General features: G+C 36.7%; 1 protein-coding gene and 1 long non-coding RNA gene across 6 annotated transcripts; one reads left to right on the top strand and one right to left on the bottom strand.

Moving 5' to 3' along the window:
• Positions 1-224: 224 nt before the first annotated feature.
• LOC137133426 (uncharacterized) lies at positions 225-11,604 on the bottom strand. 4 transcript variants are annotated; one of them, XR_010915244.1, is made up of 4 exons: positions 8,995-9,801; positions 7,678-7,931; positions 7,114-7,185; positions 225-2,999 (listed from the first exon to the last, which is right to left on the bottom strand). It is a non-coding gene; the product is annotated as an uncharacterized lncRNA (long non-coding RNA). The 4 variants fall into 4 exon arrangements; XR_010915243.1 differs by lacking the exon at positions 8,995-9,801 and adding an exon at positions 11,486-11,604 and having other exon boundaries at positions 227-2,999; positions 7,114-7,931; XR_010915242.1 differs by lacking the exon at positions 8,995-9,801 and adding an exon at positions 10,129-10,179 and having other exon boundaries at positions 227-2,999; positions 7,114-7,931.
• On the top strand, positions 10,420-27,419 carry LOC137133425 (RNA-binding motif, single-stranded-interacting protein 1). Of its 2 annotated transcripts, none has more exons than XM_067517049.1 (13): positions 10,420-10,725; positions 13,771-13,946; positions 15,960-16,018; positions 16,968-17,059; positions 19,876-20,033; positions 20,866-20,945; positions 21,491-21,606; positions 22,023-22,072; positions 22,173-22,263; positions 22,501-22,551; positions 23,151-23,261; positions 23,383-23,463; positions 24,820-27,419. In XM_067517049.1, the coding sequence occupies exons 1-13, from the start codon at positions 10,675-10,677 to the stop codon at positions 24,889-24,891; spliced, it is 1,188 nt and encodes a 395-aa protein (XP_067373150.1). In that variant the 5' UTR covers positions 10,420-10,674; the 3' UTR covers positions 24,892-27,419. The 2 variants fall into 2 exon arrangements, with proteins under 2 accessions (XP_067373150.1, XP_067373151.1); XM_067517050.1 differs by lacking the exon at positions 10,420-10,725 and adding an exon at positions 11,582-11,720.
• The last annotated feature ends 127 nt before the right edge of the window (positions 27,420-27,546 follow it).

Raw genomic sequence — 27,546 nt, forward strand, 5'->3', positions numbered from 1 at the left:
TTAGGGGTTCAACTCCCTGCCTTGAGTTAGGCTACGGTTAAACAAAGTGTCTGTTTATCCCTATTCTGAAGCAAATTGAATAGCATTTTGTCCGGCACAGTTTTTTCATTCTTGGTGTGCTTCCATACATTTTTTCACTTTCACTTTTTTAAAACAGCAAAGGACAAGGGATGACGGTGTCACCGCTAATAAAATTCGAAACAACACTGCAGCTTGTTTTACTTATTTTATTAGATATATCTGTACTTTCCCATCATCTTCTTTCTCCGTATGCTTAGTAAGCAATAATGCAAACCTCTGCCGTGGCAACATTGTGGTAAATTTCCTTCCTGTTCCCTCAAAGCTACCTGGTATTTTATGTAGAGGTATGACTGCACACGATTTAGAAACATGCTTCTGAACTGTGTCACCACTGACTTCAGCTGAATACGCCCCGGAGTACATTGTGTACCACAATGAGAAACACTCCCCAGAAAAAGGTGACCAACAAACGCAAGCAACAGAAAAACAATGACCAGTAGATGGCAGCTAAGAGTGACATGAACTCAACAGTGTTATTAACTTCTTTAGAGTATTGAGGCAGATGTGCCTCTTACACAAAGTGTAACAAATAATTTCAATTGCCAGTCTCATATGATCATTTGACGTGTCAGCAGTAAATGGAAAAAGCTGATATCCACACTTTTGGTTGTTTTAAGGGCACGGTAAACGTGTACCATACTGGGTGAGGTGGATGTTAACAGGGTTCACTACCAAAGAACCATCCTGCTTGAATTGCTAACAGCATTTCCTTACATTACAACAGTACCGTGCACAGGCACAGAAATTTTTATAATATTGAACTTCATGGTCTATAAATGTGGAAACTGACATTAATTAGACGTAAAAGTTGCTTCACCACTCTTCTAAACTTGCTCTAATCACTTGTTTTCTGGTCAAACATGAATGTTGATCTGCCATTACTGAATATCACTGAATGTGGAAACATATTTTTTACAAACCTACATGTCTATCTCATAAAGAAGACTGTACTGGTTGAAATTGAGTGAGTTTCAGTTTTTCAGTTTTATATCGTAAGACTGAAACTCACTATCAGACATACATTCTCAACAATTCATCATAAATACATTATAAAGTCTGTTCAAACTCCTGGTCTCCAAATATGGCTTAACTTTCTTTGGACTTTCCTCCTTCTGCCTTTGAAATCAGTTGGCCTACAGTTCACATTCTTTATTTTCTTCAAGGACACGTGATGGCGTCTCGAGGGATACGTTGCATATCTGACTTTCTCAAAAGCATGTCTGTTAACCTCACCATGGCCAGGATAGACATTTGCTGCAATTTTTGTTTGACACACTTAGTTCCTTTTTGTTAAAGAACTTGGATATAGATTGTAAACTTTATTTTAAAATCAAGTAATAAATTGCTTTACACTGGAAAGTATGAGTAAGGTTACATGAGCCAGCTAGTTTTCTCAGTGTCACTCTACCTGATTTAATCGGGAGCTGGGTATAAAGACACCACAGGATCAGCATTTCTTGTATCCGTTATCAGCCTCAGTATGAATCAATGGGCTTCAGGTCATTGAGTCTGGTCCAACACAGTGGGGCTCCACTGCTCTGGCTCCTCTGAGGATTGTTTTCTAGAGTCCTGCTACAGAGACTGTCATCTGTGACCCTCACTGACATTCCAGAGCCAACCTCTGCTCCTGCTGAGAATGACTTACAGAGCCAGATACCCACAAACAACCGCACATAAAAATCTGTAGGAATTCCTTTAAGGAAGAAAACAGCAGGTCATTCTAAGGATTCCACATACTTCTCATGGTTGCTTTGACCTCTGAAATTATGGCAATGTGACAATAAATCTTGTCTTGTGGTTCTGGTAAAGGAAAATGTCTTTTTGACTCTTAAGCAGTGATTTAGCATTTTGAACATTAGGTGAGTCATTTCAATGGCTACATTCATTAACCTCAAATATCATTTATCTCTCTCTTCAGCCCTCAATCCCAACTTTGTTCATCTTTCCGGAGGAGGAAATTTTATTACCCAGACTGCTGCTGATATTTGTATGTTACAAAAAAAGGAAAATCATAAAATCACATTTGAGTAAAAACAGGAATATTTCTGCAATGCACTTTTTATCGGCTCTACCTGCCAGGCATGAGTAAGAATAAACCACACTAAAGATGAGAAAAGTGCAAACATGATGAGACAGATTTATGAATTCTCTCTTCTCTTTCATGTGGCGATCTTCTGTTTGATCTCCTTCTCTCTCTCTCTGTCTCTCTCGCTCTCTTTTTTTTCTTTCTTCCAAAGGAAGTACTCAATGTACTTAATTCATTCTCCCTTGCAAGACTCATGTATCATAAGTGGCTCTGCCTCTCTGTAAGTTTCCTGCATTGTGAGACCACAGTATTGTAGCACTTCAATTTCCACATGAAGTATTAAAAGAATAAGTGGAATACCCTATAGTTTCTACTGTTTGTATTTATTATAAATCATAGTTACCTTATTAACTTCTGTCACATACAGTTCCTTAAAAATATATGTGGGGTAGATGTTTTTTGTCTTAATCTCACTGAAGGGGACATCAGTGATGTGGAGAGGCCAAAATTGGCTGAAATTATCACTGGGGATATGTAGTGTTCGTTTCAGATGTGGAGTTTTTGCCCATTGTCCTTCACAGCACTTTGGTTATTGACTGAACAATCTATGCCTAGGATCTATGCAGTTAGCAAAATGAGTAGATTATTTGTATGCACAACAAAAAGATAAAAAGCTTGCTGTAAAAGAAAGCCCTGTTCTTGATGCATATTTAAACTTCAACCAGACTAAATCTTGATCCATTGAAGAGTCCATCCGTGTCTTCTCTGTGACCAGCAAAATAAACAGTGTGCTGTAGGTCTGTAGAAACACGAGATCAGATGAAGCGCAGAGCTGCGGACTCTGGCATGCTGGGGGGAGGAGGAATGCACACACATATCAGATTTCAAGAGCCTAGACAGAGAGGTGGAGGGGAAAGAGACCAACAATTACAAATGATAGTGGAGGAAATGCAGGTTATTGTTCCTGCTTTCATGTACCTTCTTCATAAAATGATTGCATTGTCATACTGATTTATATAAATTGTGGAACCAAAACACTTAGGGTTGCAATTTGTGTTCTTTCCTAAATACATGAAAGCTGAGTGTGACATCAGTGAAGACCACTGAGACACTATCAGAGGCTAAAGCTGCAGACAATATTGTTTTGGTTGAGGCTCGCTCTGGCCTCAGGGGCTTCCTGCTATTTGAAGAAAATGGGGTGGGGATGAGTGTGCTGAAAAACTGTGAGAGGATTCTGTAGTTCTGAGAAGTTTACACAAGAAGTCATATACAAATTTTTTATGGGACATTTTATTGTCACCAACTATACTAAACTCATATACTCTTGTACACTGCCTCGTGCAATTTCTAGATCAAATTCCAGGAACAGTGAAAACATACAACAAATTAACAAAGGTTTTGCTTTTATTAAAGCACTACTTACGTATGTGTGCCCCCACAGTGACCTAAAAAACATATAGCTTCTAAAGGTATTTGACTATACAGAAATACTGCAAGAATACTTTCTTCCCAGCTGTCTTTGCCCTCCCCAGCTGTGCAGTGCCGGTCCAAGCCCGGTAGAAATTGGGGAGGGTTGCGTCAGGAAGGGCATCCGGCGTAAAAACTGTGCCAAATCAACATGCGGACAATGATCCACTGTGGCGACCCTGAACTCACAGGATAAGCCGAATGGACAAAAAAAAAAAAAACTTTCTTGTAAACCTATAAAATTCCTGATTTATAGCAAGAGGAAGCTCTCTCCCTGTTCCTGTTGCATAAGAGCAAACCCACATATTGTATAATTACAATGTCAGGGTAGTGAAGATCAACCATCATTCCTATCTTCTTGTTAAAAAATCATTATGATACCAAAAGTATGGTTTCTGACACATATGTCACCAGACTTGGAAGTACATTCATAACCAAAGATTATAAGACAAAAAACCTCTGTTTTTGTCGACATATTATTTGTATCATATAGGCTATTTTATTCCAACTGATCGTTTTGCTTTGATTTGCAGATCAGAATAGTGAAGGGTCCCAAAGTGAGACAACTGTATATTATTGGTTATGGCCAAACACTAATTACCAGTTTGTCACTATAAGAAAACACATTCTGGACAGCAACATAAAATAAACAGAGTTGATGAAAGCCAGGGTCACAGCAGCTTTATTCCCTCAAAAACCTATGTTCAACAGATATGGATGAGGCTGGGAATCATCAGATGCAACTGCTTGGTTCCTGTCTTAATTGGAAATGTTGGGCTTCAACACACATTGCTTTGATATTTGATATTTGACAGTGTGTTTGGGTGCATATACTGTATGTTTTTAAGGGATTGGGCGGACTTGGTGAGACTTGTGGGATGCTCATACATGCCGATTGTTCAGTAGAGAGATCTTATCCATATAAGCTGTGCAAACACAGATTGCAAAAGCTGTATGGTTGTTGTTGCAGTCGTGATAAAGATGGTGTGTTTGCTTTTAAGAACATGCCCTGACTAAACACTGTTAATGAGTTACAGTAGCATTTCTTCATTTTTACAATTAAGTTCTAAACAAAATTCTTTCCAGAACATAGAATCTGTGTAGTGCTACAACAAAAGTGAAAGGATAGATGAGGTTAGGAGGAAAGTCCCCAACTAACTTGAGGCATTATAGCTCTAAAAAATATCATCTAGCATTCTCCATTACTCAGGCTCATTAAACTTTTATCAGCAGAATCAACACTCCAGATAGATCATTTCTACCCCTAACAGGAAACAGATCATGTTATCTTACAGTGAAAGTAGTGATAATAATATTTGTTGGTGTATCAATGCATCTTCGTAAGAGATTATTGCTAAATTGACTTGACTAGAATTAACTCATTCACCTATTTATTAATTTATTTAATTGTAGAGTTCTTTTTTCACAAGACTAAAAACAGCACCTTACAGGGGATTGCCTGACAGCGGAATGCAAACAGTTAAACAGCTCAGTTGCACTGCTCTTAATATCAGCATCAGTCCTGAAGAAAATTACCTTTGTACACAAGTGACTCTCACTGTAAGACATTTGACAAGCGTAAAATGAGGGAAAGGCTCCATGTTAAATGATAAAACATTATATATTTGATCCAATATATCTTAAGTGCCACTGTATCTGTGCAAATATGTTGTAGAGAAATGTCAATGAATATGAATTTATCAAACAAAACCCCACACGAGGACATTTGTTTAACATGTTAGCATGTGTCAGAAAAGGTTGTGTTTGCAACTTTATGTTAGAATGTTTTATATCACATCCAGTGGTTTCTCTGCTTCTCTGCTAATAACCAGCTACAAAAAAGGCACAACTGGGTTTATCTTTTATTTAAATGCCAATTAGGTTTTTCTAATGCTTTATGAGCCTTTTAATTTTGAGGACTTACTAACAAAAAGTAAAATATACAGTATTGGTGTGCAATAGACTTGGGTGACATTGCAGCACTCACCACTGGGATAATATCCAAGTGTTTATTTATTAAGATTGTATATGGTGAGGGATTCCTAAGGATACTGAAAGACCATTTGTCTTTCCAAACATCTGACAGATTGTATTACGTTTCTTAATCATTTAAAAAGAAAATTCTCAATTGTTTATTATAACATGGAAGCAGTAAAATGACTCATTCCTTTTTGGATAACTGAGCAGTTTTGTTATGAGAACCACCCCCACACCAGCACCAATTACAGACCAGATTTGTGAATGCCTTTTTTCTACATGACACACACACAGGCACTCACAACTCTCTTTTGTGGCAAATTTTCCGTCAAGAGTCAGAGGAAATGAATCTGCTGCTGCCAAAAAGGGGATACATGTCTCAACCCAACCCTTCCATCCAGGCAGGAAGGCACAGAGCTGTTACTAAATGCTTCCTGGAACTGCTAAAACTCTGTGAGCCACTGACTGTGACAGTGCCACTTCACAGGAATCTTAACACAGAGAGGAAGTGAGGAGGAACGTCTCTATTTGTGTTTCACAGATTGAGCTGTGACAACATAATTGCTAATTGTTGTATTTTTTTAAGGCAAGTACATTTTATTTACATAGTGCTTTTCATACACAATGACATATTCAAGGTGCTTTAGTCCAGCATAAATTGATCAGCATAAATCACATCAAATCATTAATCAACAGGACCACCTGATGTCAAAAGCATATATTTACCTCAGGGGGCTTTACAATTTGCATCCCGATGACAGGACAGAGAGACTGACGTTGTAAGTAGAGAGCAGAACTGGTAGCAAAAAAAGGGCCAAACAAAGAACCGTGAGGCTTAAGCAGCCCCATTTTTTTTTTGAATGGTTCACTGGTAAAGACTGTTTTCATTCGTTCAGAAGAGAATGAGAAGAAGTACAGCAATGTGCTAAAATATCTTCACTCAATTATTTCCCTTGGAAATACCCAGTGAGTGTGAGTGTGTCTATCTGAGCATCTGTGTTTTTTTTTTGTCTGTTCATTTCTACATGTATGCGCCTGTTTAAGTGATTATGCATGTGAAATCTAAACCATCATCTGTATGATATGAGAGCTCCTTAATATGTGAGGAGCAGCATTATTTAATGTTCTATTGTACTATAGGCACTCACTGAGCTGTTCCTTCCAGATCTGGCTAGTAAGATGGAAAACAGTGATAAACCTACACATTAGCCTACCTGTGATAATAACCTTACCAGACACAGGCCGGTCACAATGTGTTATTATAGTTCTACACAAAAACAGGATCAGAGATAAGCTTTTCTTTCACTACCACTTTAAAAAGGTGGTGGGTTATTTTTTTTTTTTTGCCTCTTTGTCCAACTTGTGCCTCTCAGGTAGAGTGCTGAATCAAACTTCCCTCCTTTTTCTCTAATGCTGACCTACTGACTTCTGTTGAACTACTCTCCATGCTCTACTGGTGACATTTGGTTTCAGTTCAAATAGGTGCAGATGTATGCTGCTAACACACTAATAAGGCCACAAGTGTGATCTTAAGTACAAGAAATAGATAAAACACATAGTACCTAATAACAGTAATATGTCGGACATCACGGGCATCCAATGTATGGTTTCTAATCTGAAGGTCCATGCAGGGTCTAAAAGATATGGACAGAAACACAGATGACAATACATTAATGACCCAAATGACATCAAATGCTTCAGACATGAAGACAGAAAGAGATACAGAGGTAATGATGCATATGGAGAGAAGAGAGCACACCGATAAATCTGCTCCACTCTCTTCCCTTTCTAAACTTTAGATATGTTGATCTAAGAATCACCTAATCGAGCTGGGTATTTTTGGATGATGCGCAGAAAACATAATTCTAGCAAGAGCACATGTATAAGTAAAGCAGTGAATTATCCATAATTAACAGCATCTGAATAGCCGTGTTGACAATACTTTAATTATGCACCGGCACTAAACAAAACACTGTGAATCCTGTAACACACTGTCTGTATCATGTTGTACCCCCTGCTCTCTCTGACCAGGTGCCAACACTTGCTGAAATAAACACGTCTGACACAGACAATCTCCCAGTGTGTTACATTTGAAACAATACCCCTGGACAATGTCCTAAAATTACCTGATTGTCCGGACATTCTCTGGAGTTTATATGTGAAAACAGATTAAGAGATACAGTATAGGTTGGTTGTAAATGATCAAGAAAAGTTGTAAAGAAGAACTTTGTAGTACTGAGAGTTCAACACATATCTTGAACTTCAATGTATAGGCCTCCCACTCCTGATATTCAGATAGTAGACTACGTAGACTGGGTGCCCTCACGTGCAACTTTGCCCTCAAAGCTGTCCATCCTTCACCACCTGGTCAAAATGTCACCTGAAACAACAAAATCATAAACCATTTGACCCCAATGATCTCTAACCATTAAGTCTGTTCTATCTTTGAGCTTCGGTATCAGACAGTTGTCAGTTTATTAGGTACCTCAAGCTACGCCTAAGTCAGTCGAATCTAACAGCCTGGCTATGAATCCCCCTTCGTCCTCATGAAGGACGATTTATAGCCAGACTGTTAGATTAAAGGTTTCAAGGTTCAAGTTTTGTTTAAACTTTCAGGAGAGTTTTTTTTTTTTAACTGCACAATAACTTTGGAAGATGTAGCTTTGCTGGTGTTGAATGATGTTAACAGATACTCTTCTGTTATTTAGCCTCATCTAGACATAATAATAGAAACACCTATTAGAATACTGCATTGCTTAGACTGCCAACTAAATGTTTAAGTGACAGAACTGATTCTTTTAAATTAGGTGGGAGAGGCTGTGGGAACAAGGCAATGCAAAACAATTGACAGAGAAAACATAAGTGACAGTTACTGAATATATTGAAAAGTAACCCAAAACAAAACCCTTACAAAAATTACTTTTAATAAGCATATATTGAAGTTTTATTGTGACTGTTAGTCTGATGTTTAAAATTACGCCAAATTCGCTAAAAAGTCAAACTGAGCTGCTTTTACGTTTTACTTTGCGATAATCAGTAAATGATGTGTTTTGACTCGGAGTTCTGGAACCAGGCTTATGTAAAATTAATCTACATCTTAAAACCCGTTTGACTTCACGGTGCTTAATTAATACACTCAGTACGTAATTAGCAACCACTGTGACAACATCGATTCAAACTGACAACTTCGGCATAATCTTCATCGAGCAATTGCGAACGGCAGCGTTATGTGATGTGGCCAAAATGCCTTTAGCTGAAAGCTAAGGAACGTTAGCGTTAACCTACATTAGCATTAACCAAGCTAACACTGCTAACGCTAGCCGAATCCATGCTAACATTATCTTCATGAGAACAGCCAGTTAGTTTGTAATAAACGTTACAACCGATAATATACAGAATGGCACTTAAATTGTCCTTCCCTCCGTCTCCATGCGGCCACTTACAAAGCTATCGGTTAGAATCCCACATTGCAGCCGTTTTATATAGAGTATTAAACTGTAGGATGCGCTTAGTGAAACCTGACACCATCAGCTCACCACTGCTCTGCAGGTCACACTTCACCACAAACCGGGAGTTTGAGTAGCTCACTTCACTGAGATTATGACAGAATCCTCACAACTCTAGAAAAAATATCTAAACTATAAAACATGTTATTGGTAACTGCCTCTGTTCACTTTTGTTTATTAATATCTGAAAATTCATATTGACATTTTACCTCTTGGCAATTTTTTTTAAACTTTAAGACCTGATTGCAACGTTATGTTAAAAAAATAAACATTTTTAACATATCATATGACAATAAAACCGGATGCGAAGATAACAACACATGCGTACAGACCAGCTGTCATCTTCAGGCTGCTGAGTTTAGCTTCATACTCTGCTGCCAGGTCCTCAAATCTCCAAAAATGTCGAAGCAAATTTCGACATAGCCATTATTAGGTTTGATAATAATCTAAGGATTAGATAATATAATACTTCTGGCCTACTGTGGCCTTTCTAGAAAAACACAAAATATTGCCTTTGACTTCCACTTATATAATTTTCCATACGTATATTTATGTTGGGTGGACTGATCCTTTATTCGTGTAAACATTTGTATCTTTGAACTTGTTCTTGCCATAAAATAACAATTATTTCTAATAGGCGTTTTTTGTAAATTAACATGTAATGAAAGTGATTATGGGTTGTTTGTATGACCCGAGTCACAGATATTCTTATCGCTTTTAGGAAAGGTATTCAAAAAGACTAGTGTGTAGAGTAAGGTTAGGTTTAAGCTTAAGTTTTATGTTAAACGAGCGAGAAAGTTTGTACCAAAGCATCTGTTAAAATGTGTTAATGCTGAAAGATTTCAGGTTTCTTCATAACCACATTCATTTATCACGTCTATGTGTAGTCAAGAAAGTAATCAGTAGACTGCTGTCTCCATACTAAGTAATTTCTTGCCATAAATTATTATTATGTATTATGTAAATTGTTAAAATGTAATTTTCATTGTACCAAGAAATGCCACTCTGCAGTTATAGCATTATAAACTCAGTAGACTGTCAGAGTTAAAAGCAAAATAACCTGAAACTTACACATCCAGGAGCAGGAGACGCACGGTGGAATGTTTGGTATGCATCCTTTAACACCCAAACAACAACAGGGGTGAACCAGGTACTTAATAATTTTATGTAATGTAAAGGTATATATAATGCCGCACTTCAGATTATTTATTTTTATATAAAAAACATATTCGAGCTATTTACTAGGCCACAGGTAAATCAATTGTCCAGAACTTTGGAAACATTATTCAAAGTCCACCCCTACTCCAAAAGACCGAATGGTTCCTCCCGCCGTAGCAGTGTCTGATCTGCGTAGCGCTGACTGCTAATCAATGAAGTCAAACAAACGGGGCTGGGCAACTGAAGTTGGGACAAATTACGGAGGTTTCTGTTGCCCGATAGTCGACGAAAAATACGGATATGAATACAGATGTTATGTAGGAACAATAGAAACATTTTGATGCCATTTAGCCGACTATAGAGTATATGTGTCAACTACTTTTCTACTTATACGAGGAGTGTAGTGTTTTTCGTCAACGTTAGACGTTAACAAAAATACCTTACCGTCTCAACCTGAGGATGATTTTTGGTAATAGTGGGAACCCACTAAGGACTCCGTATCGCAAACAGGTAAAAAAAAGCTGATATTTAACACAGACCGGCTTTCAGATCCAATGTCCACAGAACGGCCTCAATGGAAGTCGCAGAATAGGTCTGTTGGACACGCAGCAGCTCACTGTCCAATTAAACTTAACTTTGTGTATGTTCGACGTCAATACAAAACAGAACAAAATCTTAGGTTGCCTCACTAACCGATTGAAATAGTTATATCTCATATATTAAACGACAATGTTGTGTTCCGGTGTCAGCTGTAAGGTCCTGAAAAGCAACTGTGCTTAATGAGAATACTTGGCAGTGGTCCAGGTCTGATAGTGGTGGACAGATACAGGCCGATGTCTTGAGTTGATGCTTTGCTAATGTTGTGTCTGCACTGGCCAACAAAACAGTCCAACCTCTTCCATAAGAAACCCTCATTTAATACTTGCGATTTTGAAGTATGGTACATATGTTCTGGCCAATAACGTCCCTTCGTAGACTCTTAAACCCAACAGAGGTGACTTCCACATGTATTACTGAGAACATTATGGTTGGCTTGGCTTAAACTCACTAGAAGTATTGCAGATACCTTATTACATCCCTAACATATGTGGGGCATCTATTCCATGTCATCTAAGCATATTTGTTTATAGCATGAGGTTTCTCAGTATTGTACACATTTATACTGTGTGGTTGCATAATTGTCCACTGATGCATTCACTTTGTCCCAGTTACATATAGATTTTTTTTTTAAAACACCCTTTAGCCAGAAGATTTGGATAAGCATATTTACTGTGTCATGCTCATGTTGTTATCCTGTAGCTAGTGCTCCATGGGCGAGGCCTGTTACTGGAAGTGCTGCGTATTTCCAGCTCGGATATGACAGGCTCTGCTGGTCTGGGACTGGCTGATAAGATGCCGTCTTCTCTCCATCATGGTTTCGCGCAATTCTGCTTCTAACTACTTGAGCAGAAGAGTGAAAATTTACCGTCAGTGGCAAAGAAAAGGGAAGTTGCAGTCACCTGAATGTGAGACAATAGTGGGGTTCAGGGCTGTTTTACTGGCATTTTCTTTAAAGCATTGTGTCTTGTGTGCGGGCACATTATGGTATAAACCAATGTTGGACTGTACGCAGTGCATATCTTTTTTTATTTTAGTAAGACTTGTTATTTGGCTTGTACATTAACATATTTAAGTCTTACAAATACATTTGCCTGTCAAAGTTTGAAAGTTAAAAGCAGTTTAAACAATAGCTTTTCAAAATCAAAATCTCCTTATCTCTAGCTCCTTTGATTGTTTACATTTTGGTCTGTGTTTATTTTTCTTAGTCTTGTTTTACAGTTAAAGTATTTACAGTTTTTGTTGTAGTCACTCATATAAAAAACATGCATGGCATGTATCTCCATAGCAGAAATTACTGAAATTCTCAAGATAACTCAAATTAACATTGTTATTTTGAGATGCTTAAAACTACGTGGTAATTTCAGGCTTGCCTTATTTCTTGTATATTTAAATACAAACAGATAAATAGACATATTCCACTTTGTTTGATTTGTTTTCTGAAAATTGCTAAATATCTTGTGACTATTCTGTCACATATTAATGTTATATAGAAACTGTAGCAAAATTATTGCAGTCATTTTTAGGGTCATTACTAAAAGGTAGGATGGTGCTCCTCAGGTAGTCATTACATTTAATTGGTTGGTTTGCAGCATAATCCAAAAGAATATTTAGAATTTTAGCAGTGTGACCATGCTAAAGAGAGCAGTTAACTGGCGGTTAGGATGGAGGTAATGAGGACTTTTACCACCAATGTGCTGGAAAACAGTAGGTTAGTAGCTCTTTCATTGTAAAGGCATGAGAGGTGGTTAACTAGCCAGCCAAATGAGAATGTAGGTTAAAGTCCAGACTTGGTTTGCCCAATTTATGTTTGAGATTCTATCTGCTTCCTCTCAGCTTGGGATTCTTCAGAAAAGAGGTTCGGGTTGGATAATTAGTGTTGAATAGTAAAGAAAACGTCAAATCCCTATAGGTTTTTTTAGACCAGGAGATTTGTATCTTGTAAACAGAAATCATAGTTGTTGTTTTTTTTTTATTCACTAAAGAATTTTTGGACTTGGGCTTATTTAAAGTTTAAACCAAAAATGAATAGCAAATAAAAATATAAACTCAATAATACACAATAAATAGTAGTTTCTTAGCAGTTGTCACTCAATCCATTTTGATACTCAAATGTATACATTGAAATGAGCATAAAGGTTTAGATGTCTGGTTCTATACTAGCAATTCTCCAAGGCAGCTTGACATCAATAAGACTCTAATGTCAGAGCTACGAGCCCCTGTGGACCCTGTGTGCTGGCTGCGAAGATGTAGTGGGAGAATGCCCTGCAGATATGGATCACTGCTCTGTAAAACAGTAATCTTCACATTAGACACAAAACCATGTGATGCTAATGATGAAGTGTCAGGACAGTTTATCTTTTTTCCTCTTAATATTTGACCATATTTAAATGTGTGGTCACTGTCATTCCTGTCATCAGTGCAGGTCCAGGTAGAGCACACAGGTGCTTTCAGTTCTTGTAAAAAAAAATACAAATAAAAAAAAAACCTCTAAAACTTGCTGTGAGCAAACACCATAGAGAAATACAGAGCATTTTGTAGCTAAAGTACTAGTTTTTCCACTAGTTTCTCCATGTTTGAGTTGCTATTAAGAGATAAATTAATGGACCTAGATTTATTAGGTGAACAAAGCACAGCTCCAAATGAACCTTTATTTTTGGGCCGTTTCCACAGGATGTGTAAATCATCAACTGTTTGTCAGCACCTTGTTATGTGCATTTTTAAAGTGAGTGAAGTGTTGTGTTTACAAGTTGTTTATGCTGTCTAAAATTGGCCACAAAATTAGTTATTGTCATCTACAGGTTCAATAAGAATGTGATGTACATTTCGAGCAAGTTTTACATAAAAATCCATTGAGAATATGAGCCATGTTAATATGTATGTAGGCATGATGCATTTTATTTCCCCAACAGTATCTTTAAATTAGACTAATTTTTTCCCTCTTCCTGCCTATTTCAGCCATCTGCTGCCCCGTTATCACACCCCATGGCTCCACCAAGTCCAAGCACAAACAACAACAGCAGCAGCAGCAGCGGTAGCAATGCAAGCTGGGAGCAGCTCAGCAAAACAAACCTCTACATTCGAGGTTTGTCCCCTTCAACCACGGACCATGACCTGGCCAAGCTCTGTCAGTCGTTAGTATCACAATTCCTCTCATTTTTATCTGTTATTGATCATCCATTGATTCTTTTTTAGTTTTTTATTTCTTTGTTTATTGGTGTGCTTAGTTTTGGAGTATAGTTTAAATATGCAATTGCAGTCCTTTATTGCTACCCAGTACATATGGTAAAATACATTAAGGTGTAAAAAATAAATAAATAAATAATTCACAGAGCAACCTGACAGTCTATATAGTGTTGTCTTAGTTGCAGTTGATTGTTATGGTCAAATCTCCTTTTATGTAACAATCTATGTATGTTAAGTCCTACAAGTATTTTTCAGTGAATTCCAAAGAAATTATTTGAGATTTAATTAACTTTTTAAAACTAATACACTGTTCTATATTTTAACTGATGACAAAGTCAGCATTATAGCAGGATTCATTGAATATGGCATAAAAAGACTAAAGACTACACAAGCACAGAGCTTATATTTTATATGGGAATTCATATATGATGTGTGTAGATTAAGCGGAGACACTGTCAGCACTGGGCTTGTCTTATAATTGTGCCATGAGTTTTTTAATCTTTATTTTCTGAGTCCAGCCCAATGTAAAACTGACTTAAAACACAAAACTTCCCAGTTATATATTGGATTTTTAAATTGGCTTAAGCAGTGATACCAGTACATATGGATAGATATTCAAATGGCACAATTTAAGATTCAAGACAATTTAAGCTTTTTATGATGTCATTGCAACCTAACATATTTATTTTCACTTTATTTTTAGTTTTTGTAAATGCTGTAAATACTGTACATTAGTTTTTTTTTGTTGTACCGCATTTTGTTGTACCGCTTCCTATTTTAATTAGTGGGCAAACAGGACTTCCTTTTTGTGAATGATAAAGCTCTCATGATCAAAATAAATAACCATAAAGTGTATTAAGCAACCACATATACCATTAATCTAATACATTTTTATGGTATGATTTGAGATTTGGGTTCAGGTAAAGGACAACAGGTTACAAATGTATGCTCTTTTGCCCAGTAGAGCAGAGAGTCTAATGCCCAGCTGAAATATCCTTGGAGCTGACTGCAGAGCATTTTAAATAACTGTACATTAAAAGAAGCCCACCTACTTTACATTAGTCTCATTTTCCTCTTACGTTAAATTAAATGAAAACTCCATATATGGCTATCATGTACCTGTAGAACACATGTAACTTAGTAAAAATCTGGATTTAGTTTTGTAATCTCAGTTTTGTTGCTTGCATTTGTAGTTGTACTTTAAAATTGGTATTCAAAACAGAAACCCAACAATTAAAGAATAAAAATTAACTATTGGAAGGCTAATTGTTTAAAAATGAGAGTATATAGTTTTTTACTTTTTTACCTTAATACTTTTTACAAACAGTTCCCTCATCAGAGCTGCTTTCAAGAAGTGACACTATAGTAACTTGGTACTCTCAGATGTTGCCATTACCACTTTACTGTGGGCCACATGTATACTAGAACTTCTCTTTTGCAACCATAGCAACAACATGATCCAGGCCAGAGTTTTCAGTGTCAAAATACCTGTGAGACAGTTTTTTGCATATGTGCAAGCATCTGTTACTTTTTCAAGTTTGTCATGACAACAATGTTATGAGACAACAATGTGCCGTCTTACAGAAATGGTAAATATATACAAATTACCAATGTTCTTAACTATGAAAACAATAACTAAATGTCACAAATTTACATATAGGTAACTCCCCTCATAAAAGATAGGAAGCTGATAATCCCTGCTGTTTAGGGGCTTTACCAACAACATACCCTAAAAGCCTTAAGTAAGCCTACATTGTTTGAAACTGTGGTTTAAGTCAAAGGGACTGTTTAACTTTGCTCTCACAGAGTGGGGATTTTCAGCACCACATGGAAACCACTTCCTGTTTCTCATATTTTTACGGTGATGTCATAGGTTATTGCTCAACCCTCTGTCTCTGTGTATTTTATAACTGGCTCTGTCTGGTACATAGTCCTGCTAACAATACCTGCTCCTCCCCTAGGTATGGCAAAATTGTATCAACAAAGGCCATCCTGGACAAGACTACAAACAAATGTAAAGGTGTGTGATGTTTTTTCTTTCCAACACCACCCTTGTTAATTTTTCTTTTAATTAAGTATTAATAAAGAACTTTTACAAACTGCCCTGCAGGATATTGAACGCCTCACTTTGAGAGAAAACATCATTTTTACACTTTCAAATTTTCAAAGACATCCAAGGTGTGAATTCTGTCTAAACCTCAAGTCATTTAACAGCTATGTAGCTGTCAAGTCAGGAAACAAGACAGCCAGGCTGCCTCACAGTTCATGTTATTTTAAGCCTCAGCCCTTGTCTGTTGGTGTGTCTCTGCTGTGGGTGGTTCCTAGGAAGAAATCCGACTCCTCCTCTTTGTGCTGAATGACAGTGCTAGCTTTGTTCCACTTGTAGTACACTACCCACCTAAAATGGGACTTCTCTCTGGTGCTGATTGGATTTGAAGACAATGCTTTGTCACTCTCCTCTGGATCACACAGCTGCCAGTTATTCAAAGGTTTTCAGCTATAACCTGAGAGATGATTTTCACACAACTTTTTTTTTATGAAGTAGAGCAATTTATTTTCCTTATTTCACACTTTATCGAGAACATATTGTAGCTAAAAGATTCAGATTAAATGTTTAGTACTAGTGTGACACATTTAACAGATGAAAGCCTCCTGACACATTTACCTGAAATTAGCTTGAGTAGGTTAAATATAGCAGTCATAGTAGAGGTCAGGCACTATTGTTTCACTTTCTTTGTAGCCCCCAAGAGAAAGAGCTGACCATGAATGTCAAACTGGTATCTGCATCCTCAGCGCTCTCAGAAATGCACTGTAAAGCTTTGTTATAGTAACACATACCCACAAGTGAACACGTAGACCATCACCCCCGACCACATTTAGGCATATGTCAGCCCACACAATCACACAACCATTAGCCCTGACATTATCTGTTTGCTATACTGTTCTAACTGTGCTGCTTTTCTCCTCAGGATACGGCTTTGTGGATTTTGATAGCCCGGCAGCAGCTCAGAAAGCTGTGGCTGCCCTAAAGACCACTGGTTTCCAGGCTCAAATGGCAAAAGTGAGGATTCATTAAACTCTTACCCTGATATCTCACTCATACACTTCAAACATTTCTACTTCACCTGGATGGTCGGGCAGCTTTTTATTACATAAATGGTATTACATAGAAAAACAGCAATCCTTGACTCCGGCGTGTATGCTTTCAAAAATTTGACCGAGATCATTGAGATAAATCATAAGAGAAGCCTGTGCTCAAAACAGTGCTGTGCATGTGCATTTATCAAACTTCATCTAATTGTATACACTATTCATTATAAGGTGTTCTCTGTCCTTTTTGCACATGAATTTCCCAAGGACGGCATTTATGTTAAGATATGTTAGTGCAGACTGATTATGTGTTGCATTAGGACTTGCCTGCATTTATGGAACTCTTAACATCAAATGTACAACTGTAGATCATGCTGATGTGGTTAGCATTCATTAAACATCTACTGAACTGTGGGGTCACTGCACTTTAGTTTCTGTTGAGAAGATATTTACATGCAGCTATTTAGCTCAGTATTTTGGTGAGATATTGGTTTATTTAGATTAGTTCCACCCTCTATCTGCTGTTCTCTGTTCATCTACCTTCTTTGTTTCTTTTTTAAATTTGTATACTTATTTTCAAGTCTATTTGACTTTAGTTTCATTAACAGTAGAGATAATACATGGTTTATATGTTGAGTCTCTTATTTGTTGATACATTCATACAGTATATGGTTATTTTTGGATGTACATATATCATTGGTGGTTCCCAATGGCATTATGTCAGCTGAAAACTCTCAGACAGGCTTTAGAAAGGTTACAGACATAAATAGCACCAGTGGCCAGACTATAGTGTATAGAGATTGGTGATGCTGACTGCTGTATGGTATTTTTATTTATTTATTTTTTTGTCCTTTCGGCTTATCCCATGATTTTAGGGTCTCCACAGCAGCTCATTGTCCGCATGATGATTTGGCATAGTTTTACACCGGATTCCCTTCCTGACGCAACCCTCCCCAATTTCTACCGGGCTTGGACCGGCACTGCACTGCTGGGGAGGGGAATGGGCTGTTAGGGGTTCAGTGTCTTGCCCAGAGACAGATAGCCTGAACAGGGGATTGAATAACTGAGCTACAGCTGCCCCCAGATTTTATCTGTATATTTGATTCTATAACTACTCTTTCTGTCTCCTCCAAAGCACTCTTAATACATGCTATGCGCATAGTATATCACACTGACAGTTGTAGTGTAAACTCCAAAATTCTACCCATTGTCTTATTTATAGATGTTTAGGTCATTTAAGGTTTCAACAAACTACAGGTAGGGCTTAATTTCCATAGAGGTTATCAAAGTAAAACCATATCTCTTTAATTATGTCTCTACGATTGTAAAAGGAAGTAAATCATTGTATGCTGTAATAAGAACAGCAACAAGAACCAGTCAGAAGAAATTAGTTCCCATACAGCACTGAGGAAGAACCCATTTTGCTTGTTATTTAAATTAAAGATAGCAGCTATAAGAGGAATATTTTATATCTTTGTATTGTGTAAGGCAAATGCCATTAATAAGTGTGACCTGTTCACTTCAGCTTTATTCTCAATAATGCAGATGATTGTTTGGGGTTAATGGAGTGTGGAGTCTCCTTGTTTTTAATCTATCCAGGCCTTCTTCAAAGGGCTTTCTGTGATTATAATTTGAACGGCAGGTGGTAGGAAGTATTCAAATAAGAGTTTCCCTTCTTTTTATCTTCTGTTTTTTCAGTAAGTCTTGTTTTACCTGATTGTGTATATGTGTCTTTCTATCTAGACACATAATATATATATGTATAATTTATTTAAAAAGGAATTAATATAAATCTTTATCATGGTATTCTGTAGAGATCAAGCTTATCAAACTGATCAAGCTGTGTGGATGAAATCGAGGTGTTTTAAATTGTTTCTTGGAAAAGTTCTGAAAGTCACAGCCATTCCCCAGGATTAGCAGGAGATATTTGAATGGAGGAAGTAAAAGAGTAGCACATTCTCATCCTTCATTAAAAACAATGTAGTGCATTTATAAAAGACATTTAATGTTGCAACGTCTCTGAGTTGCTCTGTGTTCAACAGACTGGTTGTAGTGGGCCATACGTTATCCTGCCTTATCCTTTACACTTATTTTTAAATAAGTCTAAAGCAAGATTAGTTTTTTCTGACTTGTAAAATTGTGACAGTAAAGAAAAGGCCCAAATTTAAGAATGCGTAGGGATAACAATAGAAAATAAACCAGTTTCTTTAAACTAGTTCCTCTGATTGAAAAACTTTACTGATGTATTGTTGCAACACATGCTATTTCTCATGTATTATTCCCTAATTGTGAAATGCTGGTTTTCCTGTCAGCTTATTACTTTTAGTAATTCAATCCCTGTAGCGGGCTCAGAATGCAGCACAACACTGATTAATAATATGACTTACAACTGTGTCTGGTTTCTGCTGATGCCATTAAATAACACCTAGAAATCTGCTGATGTGAGCTTTACCCCACGGTAGGCCACATGCAGATGTGTTTCAGCTTTTGTAGTGACCCTTTATTACACTCAAACTTACAACAGACAGGGAGAAGGAAAGACACAGTAATGCCATTACTGAGGACTGTGATAAAAGGTCAATTGCCTATCAGTGAATCATATTAAATTTCAAGGAAATTCAGCTTTGCCTCTTTCGTTTCCCTTCCTAATCGAATTTTACTGAAGCTAGTTTAAATCAGATGCACCAAGAAATATTTGTGTGCTTCCTGAGTGTTTCAAGCATTTCTAAAAATGTAATTACATTACATACACAGTGTAATTCTTCTCTGTCTTTTTTGACCATACAGCAACAAGAGCAAGACCCAACAAATTTGTACATCTCCAATTTACCTTTTTCTATGGATGAGCAAGAGCTGGAGAACATGTTAAAGCATTTTGGCCAGGTGATATCAACACGCATCTTAAGAAATTCCAATGGAGCCAGCAGAGGAGTAGGCTTTGCCAGGTCAGATGTTTTTGTAATTTACTGTCACTGACTCATGCAAGTAAAAGAATATTAAAGTTTATACTGATGATACAGATCTATATAATGCATATACACTGTTGCCCATTAAGTTGAAATAAAATGTTCTTTACCTCTTCTAATCAAGTTATTGTGACAATGTGATTTATTCTTGATAGATAAAGCGTATATCTTCTCAAAACTTTATAGAACAGTATCTTTGACCTTTCCAACAAAAAGGAATGTGTCTGATAACAACAGTTTTCCACCTTTATGGGCAACAGTGTATATGCCATTTAAAATGGGTGAGGTGGCTAAAACTTTAGAACCACCTCTAATTAAAAATAGATAGATAGATATAGCTGGGGGACAGATGACAAAGGGCTATTTTTTTAAACTATTTACCAATGTTGTTGGTAATGCTAACAAACAATGATGTTGTTTCTACTGAAATTAATTTCCAAACGTATCACTTTCTTGTGTAAAAAAGGCAGTTCATGCATGGACAGTTAGGGAACTCCTTTAATTACAGTGGTAATACAGGCTTCTTGGCTTTTGCCAGTTGTACTTGCACAACCTGACATTTGACAAAAATACCTAATGATTCACGTACAAAATTATCATACTGCATCATAGGATTGTTTGGGAATGTTGGTGTGCACTAATGGGTTTGTTGGCCCAAATGGTGAAAACTTGTAAACTTGTACACTAGACTTGGAGATAAAAATCTCTTATTTTGAACCACCCCTTCCACCCACCCAGAAAGGAAGCAGTTCTTGCAAAGAATCAGCTATTACTGATGTGGTTGTGCACTGTTTGTTTTTTAAAACTTTAGGATGGAGTCGACTGAAAAATGCGACGCAGTCATTGCTCACTTCAATGGAAAATTTATTAAACCACCTGCAGGTGGTCCAGGTAAGACATACCATGTCATCTTATGTTTATGGGCATAAAATTATTTCTTTAATGCCATGTAAAGAATAGATACAAAAGAAGATTTGTTTTTATTAGCCTTGTATCAAAATGACTCAAATGCACTGAATGGTAATGGGTTGAGTAGTACAGACAGGATGAAGTGATTAAACAACTGATTCATGCTTCCAGTAAATGTTCTTGTAAAGATCTCACATAGACTCAGCTTTAAGTGGCAGAGCCCAAAGAAAATGAGAATGAGAGAGCTGCTGTATGTGTCTACTCTACTCCCTCTCTAAGCTTTTTAATTGGATTATTAGACTGAAATAGTCACTGCTGGCCTGCCTCCTTTAGGAAGGGGTGGGGATTACAGCTCCACAGCTGCCAAATTGGATGTCTGTGTTCCCAGGCTGGCTAGTAAATGTGTACTCCCAGGCTTCAGGGAGTGAATGACTGTATATTGAGCATTGGCAAACAGAACTGTATGAGATGGTGTTTGTTTAAGGCATAGCTTTTATTTTATTTTCTCGCTATGTGTCTCTCTGTAGGGCCCTCTGAACCCTTGCTGTGCAAGTTTGCTGATGGTGGGCAGAAAAAGAGACAAAGTCAGATTAAATTCACCCAGAATGGTCGGGGCTGGGCAAGGGATGGTGACTCCAGACGGGTAAGTGGTGAAAGGTCTGAGTGTCTTATGGGAATAATCCATGCCCACAATTGATACAGGACAAACATTTGTTTTTTAATAAATGAGACAATGTAATACAGTGTGACCAAAAAAAGAATGTTGAGTGACTTTATTGGTATGTAGTGTTTTCTGTTTTGTAGAATCTTAAACTGAATCAACACAAAAGACATGTAGGCAAAATGTAAAATGAATGTGACAGTACGGTACAGTGACGAAACAAATCTGAAAAAACAGATGTGGCTTGACCTCATACAAAGAGCTAAGCTGGCAACAGGAATAACCTGCCAATCAACAATCAGTGTTTGGATTAACCTTATTGTTATAAAAGGTAGCTGGATATGTCTCTGTACTGTCAACTCAGTTTAGTTGCCAACTCTGTACTGTTCTTTCTCCAGGCTGGAATGACACTCACATATGACCCTAATGCAACAGCAATGCAAAACGGGTGAGTTACAACAACAACAAGGTTGCACTTTCATAGCCACTATATATTATTTCATCGTACTTAGTAGTCTTTCTAATTTAATAAAATCCTTTGTCCACAGATTTTTCCCCCCAGCATACAGTATTTCTAACAGGATGATTGCTCAAACTTCCATGGCTCCATACATGTCTCCTGTCTCAACATACCAGTTGGTATGAAGGTTTGAATCCCTTTCTTCGGTTATGTATATACTATGTAGCTTTGATTAAAAATAAAAAACTTAAAACATGTCTGTTGGGGTTGGGAAATGAAGAATAAATAGGTGACGACGGGCACTGTAATCAGATGTTTTGTGCTGTGTGATCTCAGTGTTATGTGCATGTGATCTCTGGAAATAGCAGGTGCTCAGTGTTGTTGTGTTTACAAAGTGTGCTTTTGTGATGTTCCAGATGCAAAACCCGTCCTGGGTTCCTCATCAACCCTACATCATGCAGCATCCAGTAAGAGACAAATCCCTTTTATGTCCTCATCACTGTAATCATCATAACTAGTGCATCTCTTTTCCTTTACTCTTTTCTCTGTAGTTGTTACAGAATTTAAATGTTCTGTAAACAAACAGACACAATATGGAAGATTAGTAGTTACACATAAGGTGACACTGATCCTTGAGGATTTACAGTACCAAAGTGTTTGCATCGGGATGTAAAAACGACTGCTTGGAGACGCGATATAAAGCTGTGTATTTGATGACAGATGCCGAGTATTTTATAACAGATGGGTTTGAATTGAGATAGAAAGGCCTTTCTTGGTTTGAAAATGAGCCAACATAGAGAAAACACTGTTAGATGCATTAGGCCAGCCAAGATGCTTATAGACAACTTGTTCAATTTATGACTACTCACCTTCTGCTGTGGGCATGAGATGAGAAATCTGGGATTATTCAATTTCCTTTTGCCTGAAATTTATGCATTCAGTTCTTATTTATTATTATTGGCATCTTGTTTATCATCTTTATTCAGCTGACTTTTATTTTGGAAGGGAGAGAGTTCTTTCAGTTTGTCATAAAATATTCCAACAGCTGCTCATACTTTTCTTCCAGGGCACAGTGATATCGCCCTCTATGGACTCATCCATGTCACTGCAGCCTACTTCCATGATGCCCCCCCTCACTCAGCAGATGAGTCACCTCTCTCTGGGTACTCCAGGAACGGTAACAGGACTCTAAGATCAAAAATGATCTCAAAATTAGTTCTTTAAATATACTACTAATTACACTGTAATATATAGAGATTATGACTTTACTCTATGTTTATTATTCTTTTATTATACAGTTTATGGCCACCAACCCAGCTATGCAAGGAGCATATATTCCACAGTATGGACACATGCAGGCAACAGCTGTTCCTATGGAGGTATGTTTCAATATGCTGCTTTTATGAATATGAAACATTCTTTTTATTTTAAAAACTGTTCATTGTTTAAAACAATGGGAGTCACAAACATAGGTTTCTATTTTCATGCATGCACAACTTGTAATATTCCAGATGCTTTTTTTTTTTTTTTTTTTTTACAATTATCTTTAAAGCAACTTTGTGTTTTTAGTCTGCACATACTATGGTGTGGGAGAAGAGCCACAGCTCAGACTGTGCTATGTAGATTTCGGTGGCATAGGCAGAGATTCATTCTCATTTAGGACCAAATGTCTTTCTCTCCGTCAAAATGCATACGTATCATTTTTATGGCATTACTTGCTGTAGGTGCGCAAACACACACACACACATTTCTTCAACATAAAAAAACACCTTTTATTTAGTGTGTGCCTTCTTGACATTTGTTGCAGTTTTGCATCAGTTGCAATATAATATTGAATCAAGATATGTCTTTTAATTGTATTAATTATATGGCCTTCTGTATCCCAACCCAATGCTCTACCACTGAGCCCCACTTCAAGAGAACACATCTAAACATAACTGTAGAAAAATGTCTTGCTTTATTACACTTCCAACCTGTACCCATGTTGGACAAGCAAAGCTCACATGAATTGAGCTGTTACCTACATTAAGAACACCTACAATATACAATACCAATACCTACAATACCTGACTCGCCTGTCAACACAAAACCTAACCCATAATTAAATATAGATTTAGGGTTGTTACTGTACACTGAAGGATAAAGCTCTAAGTTTACAATAATGTCAGTACACAAATAAGAATAAAAGCTAAACATTAAATAATTTAATTTCCAGCAATTTTTTTCCTTAAGTTTGAATCAAATCATGCAAGATCTGTCATTCCTGCTTACTTAATGCACTGCTGGCACAACATATTTGTTAGTTTATGTACAGTATTTAACATATTATTATTATTATTATTATTATTATTATTCCATATTTTTTATATGCTATCTCTAAACAAGGTCTAACAATTTGCAACTATAATCATCTGTTTATCATACTTTAAATACATAAATCAGTGTTTTTAAATATGCAGAAGAGAAGAAGATAAATGTAAATAAATGTATCTGTAGCAGAACTGATGTCACAGTATACAGAACAGTATAACCAGCCTATAATGATAATAAATGTATTCTGCTGGTCTGTCTGCACCTGGCCTTGCCTGGTATATGCCAAGAGCAAAAGTTAAAAAAAATTGCAAAAGAATTATTGGACATATCAGATTGCCTTCATGCTAATGTTTAGACTTGTGTTTAGACTTGACTATTTCAGGAAAATGGGGAGCTTAAGATTCTCTTACTCTGTCTTCCAGGAAAATGGTGCACAGTCACAAGTTGACGCATCTGGCAATCATTCGCCATATTCCTACCAACAAACCAAATAGTGCTGAAGTAACATTTGGACAAGAGCTGAAACAGTCATATCTACAAATGCAATCGACGATAAGGCTCTTTTCACTGTTTTGCACAGGTTTTGCAAATGTTTAAGTAAAACAATTTTTGGTATCGTTTTTAGAGAGAATATCTGAATACATCAAATGACTAAATTATATAAAAATGAAATAAGTAAGAAAGAAGATTTATTTTCATACTAGAAAACATTTTTATACCAAGAATTACCGAAGAATACAAGAAATAAATCATGTGACAAGTTGTTTAAAGTGCATAAGAGTAAATATGCCTTTTGTTAATAGTTTTAGATTTGTTTGTTTTTTTTCAGCCAGACATTTTGAAAATTGTGTTTTTGTGCTTGGTGTGTGAGTGTTGCTATGGTGAAGTATTAAGTGTTGTTTTCTTAAGTGATTCTCTTTTTTGCCTTATTTGTTCTGCTCCAGTAGTTGTACAGACCACCACAGAAAGCCGCAGTAAGCTAAATAAGATGAAAGCTATTGCATTTGAAATATGGGTTTTTGTAATTACATCTATGCTTTTTGTTTTTCCCTCACATTACTCTTTCACTGCTTTGAAAGTAGTGAAAGAGTAATTTTACAGAAAAAAAAAAACTTTTTTGAATGAAATTATTCCACATCTTAAGATTTGTATTTGATGTAATATTTATTTAGTCAAAAGGCCCTAAATGTTTCTGGATGTTGGAATGTGTTAGAAATCCTGCTGAAAGAACTTTTTAATCTTTTTACTTGTCTTTGTATAGTAGCTGAAATTGAACTTTGTAGGGTTGGGAAACAAGACAGGTCTGACATACACTGATCAGCCACAACAATAATACCACTTGCTAGTTTAAATGTTTTGGTGAACAATAGCCAGCATGAAAAGAATTGCTGGCCATGATTGATAGGTTTCAGTGCATGTCAGCAGACACACAGTGACCATGCTGATCCTTGTCCACCACATTATCACAGCCAGGTGGTATTAATGTTGTATTTAATCTGTGTATTTACTTTGCTAGGCATGCTTTTGTCTTTTTAATGAGTTGTTAATTCTTATTATTGGAGTGTCTTTTTCACTTTCGTTTGAAAATCTAACAGGAAAACACAGACTTATGATTGTGCAAGAAATACTTATCAAAGCCTTGTAAAAGAACTCAGGCAAATGTTCAGTGAGTTAGGGGATAAAATGAGATGAATATGTATATTTATCGCACCTCACTCTTCCACAGGAAACAAACAAACCTGGCACTTTGGAATGTAGTTTACTTCACCAAAGATTTTGAACTAGTACATTGGTATCATTTGTCTCTTTAAAAAGAACACAAATGACCCTGCAAACTACATTGCAGTTTGGACAGTGTGCCTTTTTTGTACATTTAGAGATATTAATAGAGTATGCAGATACACACATAAGCATGAAGGAGGATCTGGATCCAACATGTGCCACAGATTAATTCAGTACTTGCAGAAAATACAACATTATATTGAAAATAATGTTTAAATGGGGAAAGAAAAGGATTGATTTGATATAGAATAGCCCTAAAGTCTGGCTTTTTTGATCTGTAGTGAGTTACAGCAGGTTTTTTAATCAAGGTCTCTCGAGTTAACCTGTGATTCAACCTGGTGGTCAGTCGGACCAGTTATCTACCTCAGAGTTTTCTTTCTCCTCTGTATAAGCTCGGGTTAGCAGGTCCAGCCCGCGCCCTATCTGACCAAACGCCACGCTCAGGAGCTGGCCACTACAGCTGTTTCTTTTCAGGTTGTTTTGGATACTTTTTGGATTTTCTTCAGACCTATTTTTAGGATCTATTAATGCTATTATTAGGGAAGCAACAGCATGTTTCTACTCATGGTCATGCGTTCAGTAACATAGTTTCAAAAGAGCTGCTGCTTGTATGGCAATAGAAATCACCCGCTTATGCTAGATCATTAAGAGCAAGAATGAAATCAAAGCTTTGTGCTGTTCACTGGATCTGTGCTTAAAATTATGATTATTGCTTAGTTTTGTGTAGATAAACTCACAGCAGAATTCCCTCTGTAGTTAGCTAGGGTGTGCAACATGTGTAGAGGGCCGCCATACTTGAGAATTCCGTGTAATGACTGAGAAGTAATACTGTCTTGGGAGGTTTATGCTGCTAATGGTGTTTGAACCAAGTGCCATAATATCTGGGTCAAGAGTAACAAAGGTGCATCAAAGAAAACATAACCATCAGTTTGAACAGTTAAGTTATATGAAAAAGTTGTAATTTATGAAGATTTGTGTACAGACAGATTGAGTAACAGAGATTTTCATAGAGCTACGTACATGAAAGTTTTTTTTTTTTTTTTTTAATTTGTGCCACACAATTGCCAGTGGTAACTTCTATGTAAAGTTGGGGAAATGATATCTCTGTATTTTTGTTTAGTAATGTTAAAGCCAAAGAGTTTTTCTTTTGGTATTGTTGCCTAAGGTTTATCCTGTTAATTTCTTTGACATTTTTTTGAATAAAAATAAGGTAAAATATTTCAACTTTTAATGAGTTGCACATCTGTTTTACGTGTGGTTTATCTTAATGCAACTGGCATTGCAAGAAGAGCTGTTGCTTTTTTGACATTTTCTAGATGGTTAAAACAAATGTGAGATGAAGATAGTCGAACAGTTATACATCAATA

Source organism: Channa argus, chromosome 9, assembly GCF_033026475.1.
Source record: "Channa argus isolate prfri chromosome 9, Channa argus male v1.0, whole genome shotgun sequence".
NCBI lineage: Eukaryota > Metazoa > Chordata > Actinopteri > Anabantiformes > Channidae > Channa > Channa argus.